The 21,173-nt window shown below is 36.9% G+C and overlaps 1 protein-coding gene across 1 annotated transcript; it reads left to right on the top strand.

Moving 5' to 3' along the window:
* Positions 1 to 1,474: 1,474 nt before the first annotated feature.
* On the top strand, positions 1,475 to 20,847 carry LOC106130127 (D-glucuronyl C5-epimerase B). The gene is made up of 10 exons (XM_013328898.2): positions 1,475 to 1,698; positions 2,718 to 2,835; positions 3,726 to 3,868; positions 8,043 to 8,296; positions 10,035 to 10,212; positions 10,976 to 11,119; positions 11,815 to 11,949; positions 13,660 to 13,841; positions 15,760 to 15,924; positions 16,226 to 20,847. The coding sequence occupies exons 1-10, from the start codon at positions 1,633 to 1,635 to the stop codon at positions 16,590 to 16,592; spliced, it is 1,752 nt and encodes a 583-aa protein (XP_013184352.1). The 5' UTR covers positions 1,475 to 1,632; the 3' UTR covers positions 16,593 to 20,847.
* The last annotated feature ends 326 nt before the right edge of the window (positions 20,848 to 21,173 follow it).

The raw sequence follows: 21,173 nt of genomic DNA, 5'->3' as shown, positions 1-21,173 counted from the left end.
GAACGAACGCTGGGTGCATCCGAATACGCCCTGACCTAGTTCGGGCGCACACTGACCTCTTTCCACGCTTGTAGCTAGCTCGGATGCGGTACATATAGTTGGGGAATGACGAGAGTGCAGAATGTGTTCGTGTTACTCTTATAAGCGTTGGTTGATGTTGATTATGATAACGAATTGGTTCTAGATAGAAAATTCATTTGATGAAGATAAGATTGAAGGTCATAAAAATTATAAGAACAACTTACTTTATTTAGCTGTTTACTGTTTAGCTAGAGAATTAAAATGATGATGAACTTGACGGTCATAAAAAATATGTAAAACATGAATTCTGCATTATTTCAGTGCAAAAAAAATGCATAGGTACAATTTAGGTATAATCCAGAACTTTAAAAACACTATGGATGAAAATAATATATTTGTATAATTATATTAAAAAATTGTCAGCAGAACAAAATGGTCATGGGCTCAGCATAAAACCTCAATCACATTTAATTCCTGCGTAATCTAATGAAGCTGTTTCCTGACACGAAAAAAAAACATATTCACGCGCCTATCCCTCTACACCGTCTATATTGCGCGACAGCGATTGCACTATTTAGATAACAGCGATATGTACACGTTATATGATTTGCAGAGCCAGTGGATAACGAACTGTGAAATAAAAGCAAACGCCGCTGTGTGCCCTGCAATTAGGTGGCTCCAAGTGCCAGCAATTCCAGCATCACCAATTATTTTATTGCTGTATATTTTTCTACCTATTGCAAAAAGTTCTACAGTCATATTTCTATACTTTATACCTAATGCGTAAATTCTCATTTATAGGTACATATCGTAAATTGTTATGCTGAAGAAGGTATATTTTATCCAGCTGTCTGGTAATATGTATATCTGTTTTGCTCTGATTTTGATGCAACCGATTTGAGTGTTTTTCACAGCAACCGATTTTACCTTTTTTTTATTTTTTTAACCGATTCAGGGATATGAATGTCATTACCGAATGCTGAGGCTATCTTCCCATTTACCTTTTCGGTTAATCGACCGAGTTATTCACGAACATATTGTTTGTGTTTTATTTTCTCTCTCATTCTATCCCTGAGAATAACCCTTACAATCACGGGAGAGGGAAGTTATAACATGCCTTGTAAACGTTAGTGAATAGACCTTTGAAATGAGACTCACAGGGGCCGGGAGGTCAGTTCTGTTCCGAAAATAAGTATTGTTAAAAAAGAGATTAATAAACAAATATACTAAACAAGAATGTGTACAGTTTTATACAAAGATGAAAACCCAATTTTTTTAATTATATTAACATAAAACAGCTTTGGCTGAATATATAACCTTATCCCTTGCTAATAAGGTCAGAACTTCAAACACTTACGTCAAGTGACTTCAAACTTCAAAATCACTTCTTGGAGTTTGACAAGACAAGAAGGAAAAAAACACAAACATGTCAATGTCAAATGTCAGCTGCGCACGGTAAGCAAGCAAATCGAATCGCGAGCACCAGATATCAGCCGTGCGGATTTTTTAAAGAAAAATAAATTCTTTCACGCTAAGATTTGCGTGAAAGTCGGTTTATATTGTGTGTTATTGTATACAGTTCTTCAGCTATGTGATACGTACGAGTTTCACATGAAAAGTGCTCATTTTGTGCGTTTGGAACGGCGTCGGTACGGATGGAATGTCTCAGTATTCAAAGTAAGTATATGTTCTTTAATGTATGAAATCTTGGAATTCACCTGTTACTTTAGGATTCTGATAAATAGACAGTAGGATAGGTATTGTACTGTGGCGTGGCGTCGCCTCGCTGGCTTGTTTTCCTCGCCCACGCACATTCCGAAGGGCCTGCTTGGAGACCAAAACTCGAGCTATAATTAACCTAATTTGATGTGACGGTTTTAGTTATCATACGTTTAGGGATTTTGAATCAGGTCGGTGTTATTCTTGTGTGTTTTCTGGAAATGGTTAAATTGATAACTTGATTGACTCTATTTATCATTCCTGAAATTCTAATGACAATATTCCAAATTTTAGTTACTTAGATTCTTGTATAGATAGACAAAACAATAAGGTACTTAGTGTTTCTACATAAATATTATTGTAGATAGTTATTGTATTAAAAAAAATCATTTATTAAAGTTTAACCATGTATTGTTTTCATTCTTTTCAAATCACTTAAACTATAAATTTTGACTTATTCTATTTGGTCAAGTTTTAGTTCAAGTAATCCCAATTAATTACTTTCATTATTAATTGAATTTATATCTTTATAGTGGAACACACACATATTGTTAAATATTTCATTGAAAAATAAATTATAGAACAGAATGTTACCTAATATGTAAGGTATTATAAATTATAATGTAAACAAACTTTTAGTTTGTTTACATTATAAATAAATTATAAAACTCAAAGTTTGTTTACATTATAATTTATAATACCAAAGTTATTTCGACTGTTGAATTACTATGCTGAATTATTCCTGTCACTTTATAATAGAACCACTCCATATCTTTCCCATGGCTGTCATAAAAGGCGACGAAGGGATAGGATAATAAACTTGGGATTCTTCTTTTAGGTGATGGGCTAGCAACATGTCACTATTTCAATCTCAATTCTTTCAATTGTTGGTTCTGTCTGCCCCACAGGGATAAAACATAATTATATGTATGTATGAATCGGACTACTAGATCAAGTTCCTGATTATTGCCATGCAGGTGTTAGACATGATGGTGGGGCGTGTCAACCTGCGCATGACGCTGGGCGCGCTATGCGTGCTGGTGCTACTCCTCATGCTGTTCTGGAGCCGCTGCGGGGAGCTGTCACACCGGCCCAGTGAGTAGATAAATTGTTGTTAATAGATTTTATTATCTTACGGGGATGGAAGACATTGTGAGGGAACCTGCACATTCAGGTAACTGGATGTGTAACCATGATCGATCCAATACAGGTTAGGTTAACATGCAAAGGTTGCGGAAGTTAGATGGGAGTCTGAAATTATCTGACAGATATATCAATATTCACTGCAAAATTGTGTTGAACACCATTTATTATTATTTTATGTACTACTAGCGACCCGCCCCGGCTTCGCAGGGGTGCAAAATTATAAATGTTATTATACATAAAAACCTTTCTCTTGAATCACTCTACCTGTTACAAAAAACCGCATCAAAATCCGTTGCGTCATTTTAAAGATTTAAGCATACAGACAAACAGACTAAAATAGCGACTTTGTTTTATACTATGTAGTGATGTATTAAGGTGAAGCCCTAAGTGTATAACAGTTGAGCTAACTCAAACTCCGTGATTGGACTAATTAGGTATTACAGTGGTCAAGGTTAATTTCAAACAGAATTTAGATTTTAAGAAACTGATGGAACAGGTCACTTCTTCAGAATATCATGGAGAAAGAAAGAGGTCAATTGCTTGGTTTATTGTATTCACCTGATCATGGCGGTTCTTCTCCATGTAGATCGGAATTAAGAAAATTTTAGTAAGATTAACAAACAGTGATTGTGTTTTCTAAATTTCAAAGTAACTAATTCATTATTTACATTATTTTGGATTTTACTAAATCAGGTTGCATGCTGGTGTCCAATACAACAAGTTGGTTTGTGTAAAAACCTGACTTACTCTCACTCTTTGACGGCCTTAGGCTGCCCCTGCGGTATCTCTTAAGAGAAGTAAGACTTACCCGGGACTCACATGTTGTTTTATATTGCCAGTTGGTTCGGCGCTGTCAAACGCGCAGCGCAACATGGCCGCCGACACAATCGAGTGCTCCATCAACGGGGAATACTCGGTCGCATGTCGCCGCGACCAGGACGAAGTGTATCTACCCTTCTCTTTCATACACAAGTATTTTGAGGTGAGTGCGATCAAGCATATAGGTACACTAACTGTGCCTGCGACTTTGTCCGCGTGGAATAGTTATTTTGGGCATTATTGAAGCCCTCAAGGATTATTTTACCCCGTTTTTTCACATTGTCCATTAATTTTTCGCTCCTTATAGTTGCAGCGTGATGTTATATAGCCTAAAGCCTTCCTCGATAAATGGTTTATCCAACACAAAAAGGATTTTTCAATTGCGCGTTCAAACAAACAAACTTTTCTCAGTTCTTAAAATAGGAAATTTTTTTAAGCTAAATACCTATATATAAATAAAAATAAACATATACGAGACAAATTACACAGATTGAGTTAGTCTCTAAGTGAGTTCAAAACTTGAGTTACGAGATACTAACCCAACGACACTATGTTTTACAATAAATACTTATACATATAGAGAAACATCCAAGACCCAGGCAAATTACCGAGCAGAATTCGCTCCTCTCTTAAAAAGTCCACTATTTTTATTACTACGCTTTTATTAGCTTGGGTTGTATGTATGTATGTATGTAACGGAATCTTTGAGCTTAATTTTCACTGATTTCTAAACGTCTGATCAACTTGGAACTTTGCACACGTATCAAGGACCGATGACAATGCAATATTTTGATAAGAGTTTCTCATTATCCTTATTAAAACTGCCAGGATTAATAAATTCATTTTTAGATCCTTCGTATGAGAGTAAGAGAGACAGAGATAGCACCAGTGCCAGTAAACTCCATACAAGAAACCAAGAAGTTCTGACGTATAATGAGTCAAAAAGAGATGTAATATATTTCCATATAATGTTACTATTAACCTGAGGCTTCTTTATTTCATCGCATTGCTCCATTTAGAATTACCATTAGAAACCATAGTAGAATTAGTAGAATATTTTAAAACAATAAAAAATATATAAGTAATAAAACAAAAGTAATAAATGAAAATTGAACAACTAAATTTACAAAAATACAAGAATAAAGTTACTACCTACAGAACTTTGCGATATTTAATACGTATTTAACATATTAATGCAATTCTTGAATTAACATTAGGTATCTTTTGCCTATTTATAATAGCAACACTGTAATACTCGTTTGGAAAATGAGTGACAGTTTTTTATGTCAAATAAGTTTTGCAGTAAGTTTTGATTGAATTCGATTCGAACACCTGTAAACTTTCTTTCTGTTGTTTTTTACCGGTGCCTGTGTATTTACCTATTTGCACTTTGTTTTGTGCTGATAACTTGTCGTTATTTGGAGTTTGGAATCTTCCGTTGAGGCGAGCTTTGTTCTTCCGGATATTCGTGTGATTTTATCATCTGTGATTGGACTCTGACTGTGTTTACTGTGTTGTGCAGATATTTTGAGATAGGACTCCTGTAAAAAGTACCTTATTATTTGAGATAGGAGTCCCAAGTTTGTGTTTGTTTTTGTGAAAGACAGATTTTACAACAAAAGTGCCACGATGTCTTCAGATAAACTTTGTTGCGTTCCTGGTTGTAAAGGCAGTGGAGGTATGTTTGAAATATTTTTGTTCCTGTATCAATCTGCCTCTTAATCTTGTGGTTTGATTCCTGGCAAGGCCACAATCGAAAATTATTACGTTTGCTGGATAGTCAAAAATATTATTAACAGTGATTTATCACTATAAAATTCTTTTCAACTGGGTTTAACAATCATCATACATCATACATACATATAATCACGTCTATATCCCTTGCGGGGTAGACAGAGCCAACAGTCTTGTAAAGACTGATAGGCCACGTTCAGCTATTTGGCTTTAAGATAGAATTGAGATTCAAATAGTGACAGGTTGCAAGCCCATCGCCTTAAAAAGAATCATGATGATGAGAATATTATGAGATTTAATCCAATCAGGCCACATATAACTTTAAGAAAGTTAGTTGTGAAAACCTCCGGCGATGGGCGCATGGTTGCGAAAGTCTTTTCTAGTAAGATAGTTATACCAGAAGTGTTAACTTCCAAAAAATAATTGTATAAAAAATCTAAAAAACTACCTGTTTTATTGCAAATCGAACTAAAAAATAGAAAATAAATAATAGTTTAAAAAAAACTAAAAAACTACACTTTTATTGCTAATCAAACTAAAAAATAGAAAATAAAAATTAATGACAAAGGAATTCAGTAGTAGCAAGTCGAACAATCAGTTATAGTCAGTCGTAGTAGTAATTACCTCGGATTAAAATTATAACAAAATTAAATTTATAAAAAAAAACAATTTAAATCAGAGTAAAAAGCGTGGGGTGCATTTTACTTCATTTTCATAACTCTCTTGTCATAAATATATGCTAGTAGAATGATTTTAATATTTACTACATCAGGCACCCCACGCTTTTTACTCTGATTTAAATTGTTTTGTTTATAAATTTAATTTTGTTATAATTTTAATCCGAGGTAATTACTACTACGACTGACTATAACTGATTGTTCGACTTGCTACTACTGAATTCCTTTGTCATTAATTTTTATTTTCTATTTTTTAGTTTGATTAGCAATAAAAGTGTAGTTTTTTAGTTTTTTTTAAACTATTATTTTTCGATACATTTCTTATCAATTAGTAACAGTGCATCTAAATATACTGCACTTTACGTTCCCTGTTTTCCGACCTGTATGCTAACAGATGATAATGCGGCCGGCTGATTACTGTATTGCGCTGTAGATTAACCTAAATTACATCATTCTGTCTTTAATGTACTGATGTTACTCTATAAATAACATTTATTACTAGCGACCCGCCCCGGCTTCGCACGGGTGCAAAATTATAAATGTTATTATACATAAAAACCTTCCTCTTGAATCACTCTACCTGTTACAAAAAACCGCATCAAAATCCGTTGCGTAATTTAAAGATTTAAGCATACAGACAAACAGACTAAAATAGCGACTTTGTTTTATACTATGTAGTGATTACTCGCACAGATGTTATAATAGATTCAATGACACTGTGTTGTGCACATCCCTCACTAATAATTATATGTATATGCGAAAGTCTGTCTGTTTGTCTGTTTCGCTTTAACCTAGCTTAACAGCTGGACCGATTCGAATTAAATTGCATATAGTTTAAAAGCCGCGTTGTAAAATGAATATTTAAAAAAAAAACCAACCTCTGATATACCGTGGCACCAATAAAAAGAAGTATAGGACCACTCCATCTCGTTCATATGAATGTCGTAAAAGGCGAGTAAGGGATAGACTTATTAACTTAAGATTCTTTTTTTAAGTTCCTGTCACTATTTGAATCTCATTGGTGCCGGGAACCACACGGCACATGCAAAACATAACATTAGTTATATTTACTCAGTACAGTTCACCTTGTGTCGTGTTTGTGCATATTGTATGAGTATATTGATATATAACTAACACGCGCGCGGTTACCGCGTCATGTTTAGTATACATTTAAACACGACATTAGAAATATTTCAAAATAGGATATGATACGTATCGCTTAATGATATCAGCATGACTAGAGTATAATTATATTTACTACCGCTTCCAAAGTTCAAGTGTAAAAAAAGCGGCGGAACAAACAACACCGCAGCATTGTCACCCCGTACGTAAATTTGCAAATAATTTATATATATTACAAATTATTATAGGTATAAAGAATATATTATTCCCTAGCATCAAGGTTGCTCAGTCAACTCGCTAGTAAAAGATGGTCGTCTTATTTGAACGTGCCGGCAACTTTACCTACTCCATATCTTTCCAATGGATGACGTAAAAGTCAACTAAGGAAAAGGCTAATAAACTTGGGATTCTTCGTCACTACTTGAATCTCAATTTCATCGTTAAGCCATACAGCTGAACGTGGCCCTTCAAAGAGACTGTTGGCACTGTCTACCCCGTAAGGGATAAAAACGAGATTATATGAGTATCTTACTGGTAAAAAATTCAAACAATGTATCCTCTCGTCCACATTCTATTCTAAGTTTGGATAATTGTGAAGTTGACGTTGTTGAAGAAAATGCTGCAGTGCAGTTTGTTACCGCTTCTTCTGCACTGACGCCTTGGAAGCGGCAGTAAACTTAGTTTTAAGTAATTTATTTGACGTCAACCAATGTTGTGAAACCAAACGTTTTGACAATTATTAAGCGATATGGGGTATACTATAATAATGAATAAAAATTTTGTTTTTTTTTTTTAATTCAACAGGTATACGGGAAAATAACAGCAACCGACGGCGTGGAGAAATTCGAATGGTCACACAGTTACAGCAAAGTGTACCATCCGAAGAAGAAGTACGATCCGCGGGGCACGTTCACCACTTTCGAGAACTACAACGTGGAGGTCCGGGACCGGGTGAAGTGCATCAGCGGCATCGAGGGGGTACCGGTGTCTGTGCAGTGGGAGCCCAGGGGGTTCTTCTACGCGACGCAGATCGCTCAGTTCGGGTTGGCGCATTACAGGTCAGTTTAACTCGCTGGCTTCGTCATGATTGTCCCTTTAGAGTTTGTACCAGCTGCTTACCTCTGGAGGAAGCCAAGATTCATTCTGACCACGGTCCTAGAGAGGGCAAGCCATGTAAGCAATTCCTTTCTTACGTTCGCGTTTTGAAGTTTGGTCTGGAACAGAAGGTACATTCAGGCGATACGCTAAGAAGTCTGTCACCTTAACAAAGAAGACTTAACCATATTTAAGAACTACAACGTGGAGGTTCTAGACCAGGTGAAGTGCATCAGCGGCATCGAGGGGGTCCCGGTGTCTGTGCAGTGGGAGCCCAGGGGGTTCTTCTACGCGACGCAGATCGCTCAGTTCGGGTTGGCGCATTACAGGTCAGTTTTCCGATAGCTTCGTCATGATTGTCCCTTTAGAGTTTGTACCAGCTGCTTACCTCTGGAGGAAGCCAAGATTCTTTCTGACCACGGTCCTAGAGAGGGCAAGCCATGCAAGCAATTCCTCTTACGTCCGCGTGAACTGTTTTGAAGTTTGGTCTGAAATAGAAGGTACATTCAGGCGATATGCTAAGAAGTCTGTCACCTTAAGAAAGAAGACTTAACCATATTTAAGAACTACAACGTGGAGGCCCGAGACCAGGTGAAGTGCATCAGCGGCATCGAGGGGGTCCCGGTGTCTGTGCAGTGGGAGCCCAGGGGGTTCTTCTACGCGACGCAGATCGCTCAGTTCGGGTTGGCGCATTACAGGTCAGTTTTCCGATAGCTTCGTCATGATTGTCCCTTTAGAGTTTGTACCAGCTGCTTACCTCTGGAGGAAGCCAAGATTCTTTCTGACCACGGTCCTATAGAGGGCAAGCCATGTAAGCAATTCCTTTCTTACGTCCGCGTGAACTCTTTTGAAGTTTGGTCTGGAACAGAAGGTACATTCAGGCGATACGCTCAGAAGTCTGTCACCTTTAGGGAGGTTGAATCGACTCACAAAGAAGACTTAACCATATTTAAGAACTACAACGTGGAGGTCCGGGACCGGGTGAAGTGCATCAGCGGCATCGAGGGGGTCCCGGTGTCTGTGCAGTGGGAGCCCAGGGGGTTCTTCTACGCGACGCAGATCGCTCAGTTCGGGTTGGCGCATTACAGGTTAATTTCTCTCTCTTTGCAAACTTTTTTTTCATCCTCCTGGAATATGTGCCGGCTGCATCTTCTCTGGGCAAAAGACGAGGGCAGTTCGCGCTTATGATGGTGATCCTGGAGTGGGTAAGTCAGGTATTGACATAAAACGATTCCCGTCAGACCACCGCTGTTACGAGGAAATGGAAGAGAGGATTGATTGAATCGACACCTCAAGAAGACTTATCACGTTCGAGAACTACAACGTGGAAGTCCGGGACCAGGTGATGCATCAGCGGGATCGAGGTGTCTACCGGTGTCAGTGTAATGGGAGCCCATTGGGTTCTATGTGACGTAGATTGCTCAGTTCGGATTAGCGCACAACAGGCAATAGACTACTTCTAACTTTTGTCATTCTATAGTGCTAGTGCAGGTTGCATCCTCTTTGGAAAAGAACATGGATCTGCCTATGACCACGACCATGGAATGTGTGTCAGGTTACAAGAAGCGACTTCGGTCTGACTTCCACGTGAATCGCCTTGAAGTTTGATCTGAACTAGAGCGGACATTCATTACAACTAGCATGTCATCTAACTTTATTTTTGAAAAACAATCTCACTTAACACATTTTGAACTTCAACAGCAAAAACATAACGGAGCCAGAGCCAAGGAGAAGGATACTGGAGGACGGCGAGAAATACACGGAGAACTGGATTGTGAGCAAGGACGCGTACATGGCGCGCGACTACGACGCCGGCCTGCAGACCAGCGTCATGAGGTTCTCCACCTCCGACCACCCCGCCAGCCAGGTCTGGCTCAAGGTATGTATTATATATGTGGCGACATCTCTACGCCACTCATCACAACATCCAATCAAACAACAACTGTCAATCGTCGCGAAGAAATTGACGCGCTCAACCAATAGCAGCGAAGAAACTAAATCGCGATTTCAAAAGATTTCACGGATTGGAGCTATATATACAACCTCCGACACAACATCGTCTGTCGCGCGGTTCCCCAGCCATAACACCTTGCCTGGCGGAAGATCTTCCCTTTGGTGGCGGTCGAGCCGAATCATTGCTCCCGCGACATATAGGATACCTTAGCAACCTAGCCGCCAAAATACAAGAATGCTTATGCTGGTACAGTCATGTTTTATTTAAGACTCCAAGATATCAGGAAAATATAAATGGCTCTGCGTCCTTGTGATGTTCCAGCTGTACTGTATTATATTTGTGATGCCAAAATTCTAAATTACATACATACATATAATCCCGTATATATCCCTTGCGGGGTAGACAGAGCCTTAGTCTCGAAAAGACCAAAAGGCTACGTTCAGGTGTTTTGTGTTTATTTTCGGCACCAGTAGAAAGAAGAATTGGACCACACCATCTTTTTCCCGTGGATGTCGTAAAAACCGACTAAGTAATAGGCTTACAAACTTGGGATTCTTCTTTAAGGCGATGGGCTAGCAACCTGTCAATATTTGAATATTGCAATCATCAAGCCCAACATCAGCTAAATTATATCGTGTATGTTATGAATAAAAAAATGATTTTGAAAACACACAATTTCCAATTGAAGGTAAACGTGTCCCAAGACTTCGTGCTGAGCTTAGACCTGGTGATGAAGGCAAACTCCTCGTTGGTAGTGGTGCTGCAGAACAAGGAACGTAAGGAGACGGTCTACTTACATTATGTCACCAGTCTCCAACTGATCCACGCTTCGGTGAGTGTCAAAAACCACTATAAAATTAGCACATTCGAAGGTATCTTGACCTGGTGAAGGAAGGTAAGTCCTAGCTGTCAGCTTTCCATTGGATTTCACGTATATTTTAAAGAACTAGCTGTGCCCGCGACTTCGTCCGCGTGTATTAGTTATTTTGGGCATCCTTGAGGTTCCTCAAGGATGAATAATTTTCCCCGTTCTTTTCATATTTTACATGATTTCTACGCTTCTTATAGTTGGAGCGTGATGTTATATAGCATAAAGCTTTCCTCGATAAATGGTCTATATAACACAAAAATAAGTTTTTAATTCGGACCAGTAGTTCCTGAGATTTGCGCGTTCAAACAAACAAACTCTTCAGCTTCATAATATTAGTATAGATGTAATGTTTTCACATACATATAAATACATACATACATTTGGTCACGTCTATATCCTTTGCGGGGTAGACAGAGCCGACAGTCTTGAAAAGACTGAATGGCCACGTTCAGCTATTTGACTTTATGATAGAATTAAGATTCAAATAGTGACAGGTTGCTATCCACCCATCGCCTAAAAGAGGAATCCCAAGTTTATAAGCCTATCCCTTAGTCGCCTTTTACGACATACATGGGAAAGAGATGGAGTGGTCCTATTCTTCTTGTAATGGTGCCGGGAACCACACGGCGCATATAAATATGTGACTAATTAACCAGGGAGAGCACATATACTACGGCATCGGCATGGAGGCGCAATGGCGGCGGATCACTCGGGACCTGATCGTGGACATGCAGAAAGGCTGGGCTTTGCTGGATAAACCCAAGAGGAAGTCGCCCAGGAACAAATTCAAGGTAGAATTGTTATTTTAGTCACACACTTTTATTTTGTCTTATGTCGAATTACAAAAATGTAAACCTTTTGAAGACAATCTTTTTTTATAACAAACATATATATCCATACATACATACATGCATAAAATCACGCCTCTTTCCCGGAGGTGTTGGCAGAGACTACCTCTTTCCACTTGCCACGATCTCTGCATACTTCCTTCGCTTCATCCATATTCATAACTCTCTTATATAATAACATATAATCACGTCTATATTCCTTGAATGGTGGACAGAGCCAACAGTCTTCAAAAGACTGACAGGTCACGTTCAGCTGTTTGGCTTAATGATAGAATTGAGATTCAAATAGTGACAGGTTACTAGCCCGTCGCCTAAAATGCGTGCAATATGCATAAAATGTCTGCAATATGCATTTATTATTATGATAAACTAGTTTTTATCCGCAGCTTCACCCGCGTGTATTTAGCGCCATCTACAAAAAGCAACGAAATTACCACCACTTAAAAAATGATATGTATGTATATGGTATGTATTGCATACATAGGTAGACATCAATTTCCATTGTCTTAGGCAGCATAGTTAACTGTTTACATAACCTCCTTTAAAAACATAAGTAATGTGACAGATTTCGAGTTCGAGTATAATCCTAATCGGCGTGTGCGCACAAGACAACATCACAGTATCGTCCGGTTTTTTTTTATCCGTCTTAGCTATAGCAGACATCAGATCTATAATTCAATATGATGCCCCTTCGAGTGATCCCTTTGGTGCAAAATCTAGTACATACATATGGTCACGTCTATATCCCTTGCGGGGTGGACAGAGCCAACAGTCTTCAAAAGACTGAATGGCCACGTACAGCTATTTGGCTTAACGATAGAATTGAGATTCAACTAGTGACAGGTTGCTAGCCCATCGCCTAAAAAAGAATCCCAAGTTTGTAAGCCTATCCCTTAGTCGCCTTTTACGACATCCATGGGAAAGAGATGGAGTGGTCCTATTCTTTTTTGTATTGGTGCCGGGAGCAACACGGCACTATACAAATCTAGTATCGTAAAGAATTGCCAACCGACCTTCTTCCTCCTGACTTTAGTCCCGGCTGCATCTTCACCACGGAGTAGAGATCGGGGTCTGACTTCGACCATGGACCCTGGATTGGGTGAGTCAGGTTTTCATACGAAGCGAAGTTATTGCCAACCGACCGACGACGCTAAATAATATACAGGGTGACATTTAAAACAACTGCATCCTTTTAAACATAGACTTTACCCATGCTTCTAAGCTGTTTGAGCCTATTTTTATTTTATTTAAACGTCATCATTTTCACATTAAAAAAACTCTCAAAAACTACGTCACACGCTTTATTAAAGACCAATACTACAAAAAGAAATTAAAACTAAACATGTAAATAAATGTCTGAAAAATAAATTATTTTTTCTAGTATCAAGATCAAGTAAAATACAGAGTTGTCGAGATCGCTCAGCTGAATGAATTGTGTCGTTGACCCCTGAATCTTACGCGTCGCTTTTCCGCCGGCCGGGGTGATATGACGTATTTAGGATCGTGGATTTTGATACTTTTATTTTTTTTCGTACTTTCTGAAATATGAACCGATATTTTTCTTTTAACGTTTTTAAATATCCTTTAGATGAGTACACTTAACAGTTAAATTTATGCAGTTGAATTAAAAGACACCCTGTATAAATGGAACAGATGTCGAGCATCATCCTGAGCGGCGCGGGCGCCCTGGACAACGTGACGGTGTCGTCCAGCGAGCACAGCCGGCACTTCTTCGCGGCGGCGCGCTGGCTCACGCGCCACCAGAGCGCGCGCTCGGGCGGCTGGCCCATCCCCGTGCGCCGGCGCATCGCCGCGCGCGAGCTGCGCCCGGGCTGGTCAGTGCTCTTGGTATTGCTTGTTGGTGACACAGGGTGTGCTGAATCATCTTGCTGAAAGTGGACTTAGGGACTTGTTACTATTGGCTCTATGTACTCCATAAGGCGTGATATACATATGTATATATTAGGATCAAGCTAAATATATATCTGCGGGTGGCCTATTACCGTGCGCAGGCGCATCGCCGGTAAAGATCGAATATTAGACACCATTCACCGATTCGACCGATATATTAGAAAGAATAATAAATATATTTTAAATTGGATGGTACGTATAATTTACTCATTTATTCATATGATCAAGTGTATATCCCTTGCAGGGTAGACAAAGCCAGCAGTCTTAAAAGACCGATAGGCAACGTTCAGCTGATTCGGCCACGTTCAGCTTAATGATAGAATTGAGATTCTAATAGTGACAAGTTGCCAGCCCATCGCCTGAAAGAAGAATCCCAAGTTTATAAGCCTATAGCTAGCCTAGCCTTAGTCGCCTTTTACGATATCCGTGTGAAAGAGATGGAGTGGTCCTATTCTTTTTTTATAATGGTGTCGGGCACCACACGGCTACGTGGCACGATTCATAAATATAACTGTATGTTATGTTAATCAGTCAGTTAATAACATTAACCGTTATAGTCGACGCTAATAGTCTTGTCCGAGATATGTTTAATTGAATGTCAGCCATTGTGTCTCAATTGCTGGTAACAATTTGTTGCATTCCTAATTGATTTCAATGGACATTTAATTTGATTGATGTGATCCTTAAAGCGTAGTTATTTTGATTACAATTGAATTTTAGTATGCAAATGTCCATTAATTAGGTCTCTGAATGTAATGTAATGAACCCATACATTAATATATACTAATATTATAAAGCTGAAGAGTTTGTTTGTTTGTTTGAACGCGCTAATCTCAGGAACTACTCGGTTCGAATTGAAGAATTATTTTTGTTTTGAATAGACCATTTATCGAGGAACGCTTTAGGATATATAACATCACAATGAAACTATTAGGAGCGAAGAAATAATGGAAAATATGAAAATAAACGGGGGTAATCATTCATCCTCGAGGGCTTTAATAATGCCCAAAATAACTATTCCACGCGGATGAAGTCGCGGGCACAGCTAGTATATTACATAAGAGTTATCCTAAACGGGATAGAAAGTTCCAAAGTCTAGTCACCGAGATCAGACTTTACCGCCCATAGAATTAAGAAGAATGCCAAAATTATAAGCTTTTACAAGGTGACTTTTTAGTCGGATGACTTAATAATGGAATAAAAATTCCAAGATAGTGAATGGTTGACAGCCGATCGCTAATAATTTTTTTTTTTTTTTTTTTATAAAATAACCCAACGTACACAAGCTTCTCAAATACAACATAAAATAATTAAAAAATATATAACTTAACTCTATGCAGGTGTACGCCGCAGCAATTCAAAAAGTTCTAAATATTACGATAGAGTTATGTTTTTTTGTGCATCAAATCAATTCATTAAATAATCGATCTTATATCTATTTGGACAACGTGCCGTCGTGGTTTTCCCTATTTCAGCGCTCACTAAGTTAATTAGCTCGCTATTCTCAAGCGGCTATTTTCTGGATCAGTAACTATAGCTAATCCCCACGCTCTCGTAAAAATTTTAAAACTCGTGCAATAAATATTGTCGTTTTCCTATGAATCTTTACATTGTGTCTCGACACCCTTACCTGTGACGTTTTATTAAAAGTCTCACAAAAGTCAAGTATTTACGTATTCATTATATAATAAAGTATCGTTATTTAGCTAAAGTTTAGAACATACTTCGAGGCTAACTAAATCTGTGTAATTTGTCCCATCCATATATATTTATCAATTAAATTTTTTTTGTACAAAACGATAACATGGTTACATGAAAACATCTTTATTTATTCCCATTCAGGTACTCGGCCATGAGCCAAGGGCACGCCATCTCCGTATTATCGCGTGCCTACTACCGCAGCGGGTCCGTGGAGTACCTGCGCGCCGCCAAGAGGGCGCTGCAGCTGCTGGACATCCCCAGCCACGCGGGCGGCGTCAAGGCGATGTGGATGAACGAGTACGTTTGGTGAGTGCCGCACTAGCGCCCCCTAGCGTTGCCGTAAAGAGAGTTACAAAAACACAAACTTTATAACCTGTTTATTCCATTAATCGATAAGGTAAGATGATTTTTAAAAATTACTTATTTTGTTGCTTTATACATATAATTACGTCTATATCCATTGCGGGGTAGACGGAGCCAACAGTCTCGAAAAGACTGAAAGTTGACATTCGACTGCTAATGGTTCGATTCGTATGGTTTAATAATGAAATTGTGACAATTTGCTTCTTTTAATATAATTATTCAATATATTTATTTATTATTGCAGGTATGAAGAATATCCTACTTCGCCATCACTATTCGTGCTCAACGGCTTCATCTACACTCTCCTAGGTTTGTACGACCTTCACGTCCTAGAGGGCAAGACAACAAGGTCCCAGGCAAAAAAGATGTTCGACGACGGCATGACTTCACTCAAAACTTTACTACCACTGTTTGATACTGGCAGCGGGAGTTTTTACGACCTTAGACATGTGACACTCGGTGTTAGCCCTAATATAGCCAGGTGGGACTACCACGCGACACATGTGAACCAATTATACCTTCTAGCCGGCTTGGACGACGACCCCATATTGATAGATACGGCGAAAAGATGGGAAGGCTATATGCAGGGGAAACGCGCGGCGCATAATTGAACCAGATGACGTCACTGAAGTGTTCTGACGTTTACATTATGCGCGGGTATTTCGAATTTTGAATTTCATTCGAGTTTGGAATTGACGCTTTGTTCAATACCGATATTCGAGTCGAAATTTCGACTCGAATTTTTGAATTCGATTCACGTGTTCGAAAATGATGCTGGCTGATCTATAAGGTGGCTAGCTGAGGTGGGCTCAATTTTTTTTTTATCATTGATGAGATGGTTTTTTCGCGCGTAAATAAGAACGTATTTTCAATTTCAAAGTTTTCACTTTTCAATGGAAATGCCATCTAATTATGAAAATATACTTTAATCATTAGTAACAATGGAGTAGCAGGAATGATATAAAATTTAATAACTGCTTATTCCCGGAGTGCGATTAGTGAAAGAAAGTTATGCACGTACTTAATAGAATTAAAAAATGTATAAAATTAGTACAATTTATGCCTTGTTTTGAAGATTAAAAGCAAGATTCTAGTCGCGTTTAAAAAATACATTCATTGAGGCTAAATTTGGCATTCTACCTTGAAGTTAGTGTTATATAATAGGTCAAATTATTAGGCGAAATGAGGGTAGATGGATGTGACTTGAATAAATGCACTGAATACTTAGCAAGACACGTTAAAGACTGTTTTATGATTGATTGAAATAACGTTTATCTGTGTATGCTGTTGCATTATGTACTTAATGACATTAATATTACGGATATTTTTAGTTTAACGTACGTATATAGAAATGTCATATCATTGTAAATAATAATTGTTTGCGTACGACGTTTTAATTAATCTACATTTTTATTTATGTTTTAATTTCTTGCCAATATTATTTTACTTTTTGTTGTTTGTCAAACACCTGTTATTTTTATCTCACTTGACATTTAATATTATGTAGTTTGACGTTCGCCTATAACCTAGGCCTAATATCTGAATTTCTGATAAATAGTATTATTTTAGTTTTTAACACAAAACAGATATTTAGAAGAATAAGATTTATAGTTTATTGTGGCAGTTACAGTTAAAATATATACATAAATAAAGGTCTTCGAAATGTTTATGCCACTTCTGATAAATATCTATTCTGTGATTTTTTTAAACATGTTTAGAAGCGTATCATTTCCTATTCAATTTAGTTGACGCTATTTTTCGGTCTCTTGTAATTATATTACGAATAATTTAATATCAAAATAGTATTATAAATGACCTAAAACTATCTTATATTAATGACAAATAACTAATTATAGTAACAAACTTATTAGCAAATTTTCAATGTGTTTATATGTAATACACAAAATTGTATATAAATGTTTTTACTATAAGTAAAATTTCAACAATCTAATATGCTTACATGTATGTACGTACATTGAGCCACATAGGAAAGTATACACTTTATGAAAGTGGATAAGATACCATTCTATGTAGCCCACTGTAAAGGGATTAATACAATTTGGGGCTAGCTCAATCATTGTTGATTGCCCTTAAATATTCATTTAATATTAATTGATATTATTCAAAGGTTTGACCATGATTCAAACTGGGTAAGGTACCAAGGGTCATTAAGACAGACTGTATTCTTGTTATTTTACCCGAAAGAAGTTTACAGTCTCTGCCTTTCCCAGAGGGGTCTCTGGGAAAGAGGTGTGATTTTATGTATGTTTATCTTAAGTGAAGGTCACATGCGGACCCTGGGCTCTTCTCAAGACGATGATCATTTCAATGGCAAATCAGCACATATGGCCCCAATATTTGTGTATTTTGAGTGATATATACAGGGTGATATTTAAAACAACTGCATCCTTTTAAACATAGACTATACCTATGCTTCTGAGCTGTTTGAGCCTATTTTTATTTAAATTAAACGTCATCATTTTCACATTTAAAAAAACCTCAAAAACTACGTCCAAGCTTTATTAAATGCCAATACTACAAAAAGAAATTAAAACTAAACATATAAATAAATGTCTGAAAAATAAATTATTTTTCTAGTATCAAGATCAAGTAAAGTACAGAGTTGTCGAGATCGCTCAGCTGAATGAATTGTGTCGTTGACTTCTGAATCTTACGCGTCGCTTTTCCGCCGGCCGGGGTGATATGACGTATTTAGGATCGTGGATTTTAATACTTTTAATTTTTTTCGTACTTTCTGAAATATGAACCGATATTTTTATTTTAACGTTTTTATATATCCTTTAGATGAGTACACTTAACAGTTAAATTTATGCAGTTGAGTTAAAAGTCAACCTGTATATATACCTTGCCTATTTCATTTATCTTTTGTCGATAGGCTGTGAGCCAGAGCACAAGTTTTATACGCAATTTTCACGTCAATTTCATATTGCACAATGTTTGAAAATTTTTTCCAATAGTCTTATTGACGGTAGTGTAGTGAGTCTTCAAGTTTTGTATTTTGCCTTCATCATCTTAAATGCGGTAGACATTTTGATGTCAAATCTGTGTAGAAATTATATTTATACTTTGATGTAAACGCATGGAACTATATAGCAGAATTTGCAACTCGACATTATCGTATAATCGTTGGAGAAAATCTAGCGTGTTACCGTGCAAAACCGGGGCAGAGGTTTTAGTAATTGATCAGTATAAAATTCATTATCAATACACGAAACTAGAAACGTTTTATATTTCTAGTCTTAAATTTATGCCATTTAAATTTACGGGATCCAATGTGGAGGTGGACCTTTATGGTAGGTTTCTAAAAAAATGAACTAAGCCCCGCAAAGTCCATGTATTTAGGCACCGTAATAAAGGTAAAAAATAATTAATACGTTTTTTCGTGAAAACATAAAAATTTATTTAATTTATGACCATGAGAAGCTACAATATGAAATAATATGTTTCAAAATGAATTAATTTTGGTATTTACCATAATCACAAATGTATTTTTTAATAAAAAGGCGTATCTGCCCCTGTAGTATCGCGATGACGATTTTACCGCGCGAAAAGCTATCGCTGTCCCGTTTTACTTCATAATAAAAAGCGATAGTTTATCGCGCTACCGGGGCAGGATGTTAACCTTTATTTTAGTGTCTAAAGAAATGGACTGTACCTACCATTATAGCTTTCTAATTTATGAATAATTATTTAGAAAATTGAAATATCGTAGTCCCGGATTTACACTTTTAAAATAATGTTCTATATTCTACGAATGCTTGGTTGAATGGCAATTTCAAGTACAAAAATGTAATCTTATCTAATTAACGAGACTGTAGTGTGTACATCTAAGAGAGTGTCAGTGAGACGTTTTCTGCATATCAAAATACCCTACAATTTTATTATGTTCAAGTATCTATTTGCTTTCCGTGCGCACAGGAAAATGGTCTTTATTGTATTTAATTGTAATTTGATTTCATTCTAACTATTATTTCTATTTAAAGAATTCTATTTTATTTATTAAACTTCATTATCTTGGGCTTTATCTATATGCAAAAAGGTTTATGTTTGAAGAATGAGATTCTACAATTTTAATACTTTTTTTTTATATTATGGAAATCTTTTTCGACAAAGTATAAAATATCTACTTATTTAGGCTGATAAATTTCTTGCCAAGAAGGTTTAAAGAACCTTATACTATTTCAATAGATACCATTTTTCTTGTCTATGTGTGTACGAAAGCAAATAATCCTTGAAAGCCTTTCGTAAAGGTCTTTAGAAACTATTAGTAAACATTCCAATATAAATGAGCTTATTAATAAGTAGTTATTGTAAATAATTCGTTATTTGCCTATTTATTGTTTTAATTGTTGATTTTTCTGACGTGTGAGAGTTTATTGTAAAATATGGACTTGAACATGTAATGATTGTGTTTGAACGACATTTCATTTTAGGTTGTTTTACACCAATCATACAACTTAACGCTCTCATTTCCACCGCCTTTATTCTACTTTCGTGCTTCTTGTGCCACACTTAACTTTCACTCCCATACAAAAGGGTTGTCTCCCATACAACGCCAGGCGAGTCTTTTTGGACAATTTTTGACTGTTCATAATAGCATGCAACGCTCCATTCACCATGTTCCCGGTATTCACTCTTCTTTCAACGTCACTATCACACTTTACATCTGCTGATATTATTCACACTTGATAAAATTGAAATCATTGCATTTTTAAGTCCATACAATCCATATCTGTATGTGTGTGGATATCGTACTGATAGCTGTGTACAAGAAAACCCTGTATCTATAACATGAGTAGGTGTAGTGTTAGCGAATGCACTTGTGAATGACAATAAACGTCTCCAAATAAATATCTTTTTATATTAAAAAGTACCTTGTACCTTCCAAACCCACCATCTCAAAATAGATGTCTAAACAGTAACAATGAGAGAAAATATTTTAAGGAAACTGCAAATGTAATGATTTCCTTTTTTTAAGGGATTATCTAAATCTTTTTCATATATTATTTTCAACAAATTCAACATGGAAAGGTGTACTCTCTGCCTACCCCTCCAGGAATAAGGCGTGATTTTATGAATGTATGTAAATTTTAACTTTTTGCCTGACATACCTAGTAAAAATAAATAATATGTCAATGTCACATTTGACATTTTAAACAGCATCTGCCAAT

The sequence above is a fragment of the Amyelois transitella genome, chromosome 5 (assembly GCF_032362555.1).
Source record: "Amyelois transitella isolate CPQ chromosome 5, ilAmyTran1.1, whole genome shotgun sequence".
Taxonomy (NCBI): domain Eukaryota; kingdom Metazoa; phylum Arthropoda; class Insecta; order Lepidoptera; family Pyralidae; genus Amyelois; species Amyelois transitella.
Note: the sequence above shows the minus strand (reverse complement) of the source record. Positions and strands in the feature narration are given on the sequence as shown.

Coding starts and splice junctions, on each gene's coding strand:
- LOC106130127 (XM_013328898.2), top strand. CDS start 1,633: ATGAAAAGTGCTCATTTTGTGCGTTTGGAACGGCGTCGGTACGGATGG. Junction 13,842..15,759: donor CGCGAGCTGCGCCCGGGCTG/GTCAGTGCTCTT, acceptor ATTCCCATTCAG/GTACTCGGCCATGAGCCAAG. Junction 15,925..16,225: donor TGGATGAACGAGTACGTTTG/GTGAGTGCCGCA, acceptor TTATTATTGCAG/GTATGAAGAATATCCTACTT.